Source organism: Taeniopygia guttata, chromosome 25, assembly GCF_048771995.1.
Source record: "Taeniopygia guttata chromosome 25, bTaeGut7.mat, whole genome shotgun sequence".
Taxonomy (NCBI): Eukaryota; Metazoa; Chordata; class Aves; order Passeriformes; family Estrildidae; genus Taeniopygia; species Taeniopygia guttata.
Genome location: NC_133050.1, coordinates 6,626,808 through 6,636,356, shown reverse-complemented (window position 1 = coordinate 6,636,356; position 9,549 = coordinate 6,626,808). Strand labels below are relative to the sequence as shown.

At 55.1% G+C, this 9,549-nt stretch overlaps 1 protein-coding gene across 1 annotated transcript; it reads left to right on the top strand.

Moving 5' to 3' along the window:
* The first annotated feature begins 313 nt into the window (after window positions 1-313).
* Window positions 314-9,292, top strand: DEDD (death effector domain containing). The gene is made up of 5 exons (XM_032752918.3): window positions 314-1,333; window positions 4,684-5,056; window positions 6,153-6,260; window positions 6,949-7,095; window positions 7,978-9,292. Exons 2-5 carry the CDS (start codon window positions 4,690-4,692, stop codon window positions 8,352-8,354), a joined length of 999 nt encoding a protein of 332 aa, XP_032608809.3. The 5' UTR covers window positions 314-1,333; window positions 4,684-4,689; the 3' UTR covers window positions 8,355-9,292.
* Window positions 9,293-9,549: the final 257 nt, after the last annotated feature.

Genomic DNA, 9,549 nt, shown 5'->3' with positions numbered 1-9,549 from the left:
AAACCCCAAAATCTCCTCAACCCCCCCACACCCTTGCTGCCCTTAGTTAAGATGGCGGCGCCTCCGCCTCAAGATTTCCAAGATGGCGCCCGCGCCGCCACGCGCTGCCAGGCTGCCCTCACTCAAAATGGCTCCCGCCGCGTTCTAACCGATAGCGCTGAAGCCAAGAGCGCAAACCCGGATGTACCCACCATATTGCCCTCACCCAACATGGCGCCACCCTCCCCGTGTTCCCCTATGGGCGTGAAGCCGCAGCGGGCGCGCGGTTGCCCGGATGTGGGCGCGGCTTCGCCAGCGCGGGGAGGGGGGCGCGGCCTCGCTCTGCCGGAAGTTGCGTCAGGGCGGAGCCGCCCGCGGGGAGCGGGGAGCGGGGGACGGAGCCAAGATGGCGGCGCCGGGGCTGGGCCGGCCCTGAGGGGCCGTGAGGGGCCGGGAGGGGCCCCCGCGCTCACCGGGGCCGGGACGGGCCGCAGGGGGGGCCCCGCCGCTCCCCCCGCCGCTCCTCGCCACGCTGCCGCCGCCGGAGCTTCCCCGGGGGAGACGCGGGGCCTGTTCGGTGCCGTTAGCGGCCTTACCGGGGCCTCACCGGGGCTTTACCGGGGCTTTACCGGGGCTTTTCGGGGCTCGGCGGCGCCGTTTGGAGCCTCCCCGGGGCCTCCCCGCGGCTTTTCGGGGCTCGGCAGCGCCGTTCGCGGCCTTACCGGAGCTTCACCGGAGCTTTTTGGGCTCGAACCGGGCCCGTCCCGGGGCTGAACCGGGGCTTTAAGGGCCTTTAACGGGTGGAGCCTCCCGGTGCCGCCGGTTCTGGCTGGAATTTGGAGCCGGTTTCAGCCAAAATCGGAATTTTTTGTGATTTTTTTTTTTGGTATTTTTGTTAATTTAACGGCGCTTTTCCCGGTTTTTCCGCTCGGAAAATCCCGGGATTCGAGGCGCCCGGAGGAACGGGATGAAATTCCAAATATTTCCTCAGCCCAGCGAGTTTTTTTGGGGTTTTTTATTGCGGTTTTTGCTTTAAAACGAGCAAAAAATCCGCGATCCAGGGAATTCCTGTAACCGGGAATGACTTAAAGGCTTTTCCTCCGTAAATTATTAATTAGGGAATTAAAAATAATTTAAAAGGTTTGTTTTTTTTTTGGGGGGGGGAATTCCGGTGTTTTCCGGTAAGGATTGAGCAGCGATTCCGGCCTCGGGAATTGCGGCCGCCGCTGGAATTTTGGGATTTTTTTGGGGGGGATTTCTCGGAAAGGAAAATCCAGGAGAAGGAGAAAAAGAAAGAAAAAAACGACAAAAAAGAAAAAAAAGGATCGGAGATTGCGGAGAATCCACGGCTGAGGTGGGTTTGGAATTTGGGGATTTTTGGGGATTTGGGATTTAGGAGGGACCCAGAGGGGCTCGGGATGGATCCAGGGAAGTTTGGGATGGATCCAGAGAGGTCCAAGATGGATCCAAAGGGGCTCAGGAGGGATTTGGAGAGATCTGAGATGGATCCAGAGATGGATCCAGAGGTTCCTGATGGATCCAGGGATGGTCAGGAGGGATCCAGAAGTGTTTGGGATGGAGCTGGAGAGGTTTGGGATGGATCCAGAGGTTCCTGATGGATCCAGAGAGGTCCAAGATGGATCCAAAGGGGCTCAGGATGGATCCAGAGGTTCCTGATGGATCCAGGGATGGTCAGGACAGATCCAGAAGTGTTTGGGATGGAGCTGGAGAGGTCTGGAACGGATCTTGGGAAGTTTGGGATGGATCCAGAGAGGTTCAAGATGGATCCAGAGGCTCCTGATGGATCCAGAGAGGTTCAGGATGGATTCAGGGATGGATCCAGAGGTGTTTGGGAGGGATCCAGAGGCTCCTGATGGATCTGGAGAAGCTCAAGATGGATCCAGGGATGGTCAGGACGGATCCAGAGAAGTTAAAGATGGATCTGGAGAGGTTTGGGATGGATCCAGAGATTCCTGGTGGATCCAGGGAAGGTCAGGAGGGATCCAGAGAACTGGGATGGTTTTGGGAGAAGCTCCTGATGGATCTGGAGAGGTCTGGGATGGATCCAGGGATGGATCCAGAGACTGGATGGATCCAGGGAAGTCTGGGATGGATCTAAAGGGGTTTGGGATGGAGCTGGAGAGGTCTGGAACGGATCTTGGGAAGTTTGGGATGGATCTGGAGAGGTCTGAGGTGGATCCAGGGATGGATCCAGAGGCTCCTGGTGGATCCAGAGGAGTTCAGGGTGGATCTGGAAGCTCGGGATGGATCCAGGGAATTTGGGGATGGCTCAGGAGGGATCCAGGGAAGCTCCAGAAGCTGGGGCAGGATCCCAGGATTTCCCTCCCTCCCTGGAATTATTGGGAATTATCCTGGAATTATTATCCTGGAATTATTGGGAATTCTCCCCACCTTGGGAATCCCTTGGAATTTTGGCATTTGGGATTATTCAGGAGCCGTGGATTGAAGCTGAACCCGCTCAGGAATTCAATTCCCACTTTCCCAGCCGGATCCAGGGGTGGGAATTCCCAAATTCCAGCCCCTGGCAGAGCCGGTTTTCCATGGGATATTTTGTCAGGAGCTTCCTCTTCCTCCTCTTCCTCCTCCTCCCTTCCCAGCCTCTGGAGCTCCTCTTCTCCCCAGAAATCCAATTTATTGGGGCTGGGAATGGATTTTTGGGAATTTCTGCTGCATTTAGGAAGGGGAGTTCACCCCAAAAAAAGTGGAAAATTCAGGATTAATCCATATTTTTGTGGGGTTTTTCCCAGTTGTTTGGGAATTGTTCCTATCCCTGGGAACCGGAGGGGAAAAGTTCACCTGGAGTCTCCCTCGTGTCCATTTTCCCTGGAAAATTCACCTAAAAAATTGGGATTTGGGCCTTTTCTCCCCACCCAAGCTGGGATTTTCTGGGATAATGTGGAATTCTGGACTGGATTTAGTGGGAAAAATCCCAAAATATCCACAGGGATCCCGTGGGGCTGAGCCCTGGGAAGCTCCAGGAACTCGTTTTTCCCGTTTATCCCGAAATTCTTTGAATGCTCCCAGAATTCTCTTCCTGGGAAAAGCCTCCGGAGTGGGGTGGGAGGGATTTTTCCGAGGGATTTTTGGGATCCTCATCATTTTCTGGGAGATTTTCCTGCTCCTTTTTGGGGAAAATCCATGGATTTTTTTGGGATTTTCACCTCCCACCCCTGTGGATTTTGGGGATTTCAGGATTTTGGGAACTGTGGGAATCTCGGGATCTCCTCCACGGTCGGAATTCCCTGCTTGGAAGTGAATTTAACAATTTTTGTGGATTTTTGGGGAAAGTTAATCCCCAAAATTCCCCCTTCCCAGGGGTCAGCACTTCCATAAAACCTCAATTTTCCCAGATTTCTTTGGATTTTCAGTGAGCACCACACCAAATTCCAGCTTTTTTCTGGTTTCCATGGCAGGAAAACGATCCAGGATCATTCCAGGCTGGTTGGTGCTGACAAATCCAAGAATTTTCCCTGATTTTTGTACAGTTCACCACCCAAATTCGGGGAAAAAGGAGACATTTTAAGGAAAACTCCCTAAAAAAAGCAGGATCACGGCACCAGGTGCTTCCCATTCCTGTTTCAGCCCCTGGAGCCGGGGCCAGGTTGTTTTTTCCAGGGATTTTCTGGGAATTTCCTCCTTGGAGAGGAGTCGGGTGTGGCTGTGCTGGGAATTGGGGATGGGTGGGGGGTTCCTGTCCTGATCCCGATGTTTTCCCTTTGTTTGGGAGGATCCCGGGGAAAATCCTGGGATTTGGGTTGGGATCCTGCTGGAAAATCCCCAGGATTGGGGCTGGGATCCTGATGGAAAAACACAGAGAATGGGGTCGGGATCCTGCTGGAAAATCCCTGGGATTGGGGTCAGGATCCCAGGGAAAATGCTGGGATTGGTGTGGGGATCTTGATGGAAAACCCCAAAGATTTGGGTCGGGATCCTGAATGGATTCCAATGGAAAACCCCTGGGATTGGAGTCGGGATCCCGATGGAAAATCCTGGGATTGGAGTCGGGATCCTGATGGAAAATTCTGGGATTGGAGTCAGGATCCCGCTGGATGGCAGTGCCAGCTGTGCAGGGTCTGCACCCTGCTGTCCCTGTGTCCTATTGTCCCCAAGTCCCATTGTCCCATTGTCCCCGTGTCCTGTTGTCCCCTGTGTGTCCCCATGGCGGGCTGGAAGCGTGGCAGGTGCCAGTAGTGCCATGTCCCGTTATCCCTGTGTCCCACTGACCCCATGTCCTGTTGTCCCCGTGTGTGTCCCCAGGTGCCCATGGCAGGCCAGAAACTCAGTGGCAGTGCCAATAGTGCCATGTCCCGTTGTCCCTGTGTCCCACTGACCCTGTGTCCCATTGTCCCCATGTCTCACTGACCGCGTGTCTGTTGTCCCCATGTCTCACTGACCCCATGTCCTGTTGTCCCCTGTCTGTCCCCAGGTGCCCATGGCGGGCTGTAAGCGCGGTGCCAGCAGCACCATGTGCCACTGACCGTGTGTCCATTGTCCCCTGTCTGTCCCCAGGTGCCCATGGTGGGCCAGAAGCGCAGTGCCATTGTCCCCATGTCCCACTGACCGTGTGTCCATTGTCCCTGTCTGTCCCCAGGTGCCCATGGCGGGCCGGAAGCGCGGCAGTGGCGGTGCCATTGTCCCCATGTCCCACTGACCCCATGTCCCATTGTCCCTTTGTGTCTCCAGGTGCCCATGGCGGGCCGGAAGCGCGGTGCCGGTGCCGGTACCGGTGCCGGTGGCGGTGCCAGCAGCGCGGGCTCGGCGCCGTGGCCCGAGGAGCCGGGGGAACGCGAGCAGGGGCTGTACTCGCTGCACCGCATGTTCGACATCGTGGGCGCGCAGCTGACGCACCGCGACGTGCGCGTCCTCTCCTTCCTCTTCGTCGACGTGCTGGACGAGGCCGAGCGCGGCCGCATCCGCTCGGGCCGCGACTTCCTGCTGGCGCTGGAGCGGCAGGGCCGCTGCGACGAGAGCAACCTGCGGCAGCTGCTGCAGCTGCTGCGCATCATCACCCGCCACGACCTGCTGCCCTACGTCAGCCTCAAGCGCCGGCGCCCCGGTGAGTGCCTGGCGCCGTATGTCGTGATATATCGCGATATACGGGGTCATTGTCATGGTGTATGGGGATATTGGGGTCACACCATCGCCCACCACGACCTGCTGCCCTACGTCAGCCTCAAGCGCCGGCGCCCCGGTGAGTGCCCGGTGCGATATATCGCGATATATCGCAATATATGGGGTCATTGTCACAGTGTATGGGGATACTGGGGTCACATCACCCACCATGAGCTGCTGCCCTACGTCAGCCTCAAGCGCCGGCGCCCCGGTGAGTGCCCGGTGCCATATGTCGTTATATATCAGGATATATCACGATATACGGGGTCACTGTCGCGATAGAGAGGGTCACCATAGCGATCCATGAGGCGATATCGGGGTATTGGGGTCACACTGTCACCTGCCATTCCAGTGGCATTGCCAGTGCCATCCGTGGTGCCATCCCAATGCCACTCGTGTGACATCCCGGTGCCATTCCTGTGCCATTCCTGGTGCCATTCCTGTGCCATTCCCAGTGCCATCACGGTGCCATTCCCAGTGCCATTCCTGTGCCATTCCTGGTGCCATCCTTGGTGCCATTCCAGTGCCACTTGTGTGACATCCCAGTGCCATCACGGTGCCATTCCCATGATATTCCAGTGCCATTCTGGTGCCATTCCTGTGCCATTCCTGGTGCCATCCTTGGTGCCATTCCTTGGTGCCATTCCAGTGCCACTTGTGTGACATCCCAGTGCCATCACGGTGCCATTCCCATGATATTCCAGTGCCATTCTGGTGCCATTCCCGTGGCATTCCCAGTGCCATTCCCGCTGCCATCACAGTGCCATTCCTGGTGCCATCCTTGGTGCCATTCCAGTGCCATCACAGTGCCATTCCTGTGCCATTCCTGGTGCCATCCTTGGTGCCATTCCAGTGCCATCCTGGTGCCATTCCTGTGCCATTCCCGGTGCCATCCTTGGTGCCATTCCAGTGCCACTTGTGTGACATCTCAGTGCTATTCCCGGTGCCATCCTGGTGCCATTCCCGTGACATTCCCAGTGCCATTTGCAATGCCATTCCTGTGCCGCCCCGGTGCCACGCGGTGCCCGTTTGTGTTGCAGTGTGCCCGGACCTGGTGGACAAGTACCTGGAGGAGACGTCCATCCGCTACGTCACCCCCCGCGCGCCCGGGGGCACCGCGCCCGGCCTGGGCCACCCCCACAAATCAGGTACCGAGCCCCGGGCCACCGCCACCGAGGGGGACACTGTCACACATGGGGTCATTGTCACCCCTGGGGCCACTGTCACAAATGGGGTCATTGTCACCCCTGGGGTCACTGTCACAATTGGGGTCATTGTCACCTCTGGAGACATTGTTACCTCTGGGGCCACCGACAGCTTTGGGGTCACCATCCCCTCTGGGGTCACTGTCAGTTTTGGGGTCACCATCCCTTTTAGGGTCACCATCCCCTTTGGGGTCACCGTCCCCTTTTGGGGTCGTCACCCCCTTTTGGGGTCACTGTCCCCTTTGGGGTCACCGTCCCCTTTTGGGGTCATCACCCCCTTTTGGGGTCACCATCCCCTTTTGGGGTCACTGTCCCCTTTGGGGTCATTTCCCTCATTTGGGATTGTCAGCCCCACTTTGGGGTCATCACCATTACACTTGGGATCACCTCCATTTGGGATCTCACCCCTTTTTAGGGTCATTTCTCTCTTTTGGGGTCATCACCCCTTTTTGGGGTCACCACTCCCCATTTGGGGTCATCCCAAAGTTCCCAACCCCGGAGCCTCTCAGAGCTCTGGGTTTGGGGGACTGTGCCCAGATCCGATGGGTGGATTTTGGGGTTCCCTGGGTGGATTTTGGGGTCTCTGGGGGTGGATTTTGGGGTCGCTGACCCCATTGCCCCCGTGCCCCAGTGCCTGCCCCCCACCCGTCCCTGTGCTGCCCCCCGGGGGGGCCCCAGCTGGGCCCGAAGCGCCCGGGCCGGGCCCGGAGCCTCCTCGGGAGCCAACGGAAACGGCGGAAGTCAGCGACCCCCGACCCCAAGGAGAAACAGACCTGCGGTGAGCGGGGTTTGGGATTTGGGATTGGGAATGTGGGATTGGGATCGGGATCCCCAAGGAGAAACAGACCTGTGGTGAGCAGGGTTTGGGATCGGGATTTGGGATTTGGAATGTGGGATTGGGAATGTGGGAGTGGACCAGGAATGTAGGATTTGTAATACAGGATTGGGATCCTCAAGGAAAAACAGACCTGTGGTGATTGGGATTGGGAATGTGGGATTTGGTTTTGGGAATTTGGGATCCCCAAGGAAAAACAGACCTGCGGTGAGCAGGATTTGGAATGTGGGAATGTGGGATTGGGAATTTGGGGTCAGGGTGCCCAAGGAGAAAAAGACCTGCAGGGAGCTGGGTTTGGGATTGGGAATGTAGGATTTGGTTTTGGGAATTCGGGATCGGGATCCCCAAGGAGAAACAGACTTGCGGTGAGCAGGATTTGGGATTGGGATTTGGGATTTGGAATGTGGGATTGGGAATGTGGGAGTGGACCAGGAATGTGGGATTTGGAATACAGGATTGGGATCCTCAAGGAAAAACAGACCTGCAGTGAGCGGGGTCGGGATTGGGAATGTGGGATGGGGATCCCCAAGGAAAAACAGACCTACGGTGAGCAGGATTTGGGATTGGGATACTTTTGGAGAAACAGACCTACGGTGAGCAGGGTTGGGATTTGGATCGGGATTTGGGATTGGGATTTGGGAATGTGGGATTGGGATCCCCAAGGAGAAACAGACCTGTGGTGAGCAGGGTCGGGATTGGGATTGAGGTTTGAGGTTGGGATTTGGGAATGTGGGATTGGGATCTCTGCGGTGAGCAGGGTTTGGGATTGGGGTCAGGATTTGGGATTGGGAATTTTGGATCCCCTAAGCTCCCCCGTCCCCGCAGACATCCGCCTGCGCGTGCGCGCCGAGTACTGCCAGCACGACTCCGCCCTGCACGGCAACGTCTTCTCCAACAAGCAGGACCCTCTGGAGCGCCAATTCGAGCGCTTCAACCAGGCCAACACCATCCTCAAATCCCGGGATTTGGGCTCCATCATCTGCGACATCAAATTCTCGGAGCTCACCTACCTCGACGCCTTCTGGCGGGATTACATCAACGGTTCCCTCCTGGAAGCGCTCAAGGGCGTCTTCATCACGGACTCGCTCAAACAGGCCGTGGGCCACGAGGCCATCAAGCTGCTGGTCAACGTGGACGAGGAGGATTACGAGCTGGGCCGCCAGAAACTCCTCAGGAACTTGATGCTCCACACGGCTCCCTGAGGGATCCATCCCGATTTTTGGGTTTTTTTGTTTTTTCCTCCAGGGATTTTCTGGGTTTTTTTCCCCCCCCTCTCACTCCCCTGACCCGCTCACGGATTTGGGGAGGGTTGGAGGTTTGGGGGATTCCGGGATTTGGCGCTTTTTGGGGGGTCCTGATGGGTTCTCCTTGTGTTTTTCCATGGATTTTCCCTCCTGTTTTTTCTTTTGTATCCATTAAAAACGGTGATGAAAAGGCAAAAATCCCATTGGTGCGACAGGCTGGGATTTGGGGATGTGGAATATTCCAGAATTCCTTGTTTTTTCCTGTCAATTTCTCTTCTTTCTTGTGTTTTCCACGTTTTCTCCCTATTTTCTTTTCTTTTTTATCCATTAAAAACATCAAGGAAAAGGCAACGATCCCATTGGTGCAGAATTGGGGATTTCAGGTGTAGGAACAACGGAATATTCTGGGTTGGAGGTCTGGAATATTCTGGGTTGGAGCTGTGGGATATTCCAGGATTTGGAGCACTTTGGGGTTCCTGATGGGTTCTCCTTGTGTTTTCCATGGATTTTTCCCTCCTGTTTTTTCTTTTGTATCCATTAAAAACGGTGATGAAAAGGCAAAAATCCCATTGGTGCAACACACTGGGATTTGGGGCTGTGGAATATTCCAGAATTCCTCAATTTTTTCCTGTTGAACTCCTTCTTTTCCTTGTGTTTTCCATGTTTTTTCCCTATTTTATTTTTATCCATTAAAAACACCAACAAAAACGCCAAAATCCCTTCAGTGCAACACGCTGGGATTTGGGGATTGGAGGTTTGGGGAGCCCAGGAATAACGGAATATTCCAGAATTCCCATTTTCCCCTGTAAATTCCTCCTTTCCCTTGTGTTTTCCTTGATTTTTTCCTGTTTTCTGTTCTTTTTTATCCATTAAAAACAGCAGCAAAAAGGCAAAAATCCCATTGGTGCACTCAGAATTGGGGATTTGAGGTGTGGGAAGCATTGGAAAGACGGAACATTCCAGAATTCCTCACTTTCCTCATCAATTCTTCTTTGTCCTCGTGTTTTCCGTGATTTTTTTCCTCTTTTGTATCCATTAAAAGTGACCAAAAAAAGGGCAAAAATCTCATTTTAAGAACTCAAGGGACACGCTGAGATTTGGGGATTGGGGCTGTGGAATATTCCAGAATTCCTCATTTTCCTTGTCAAATTCC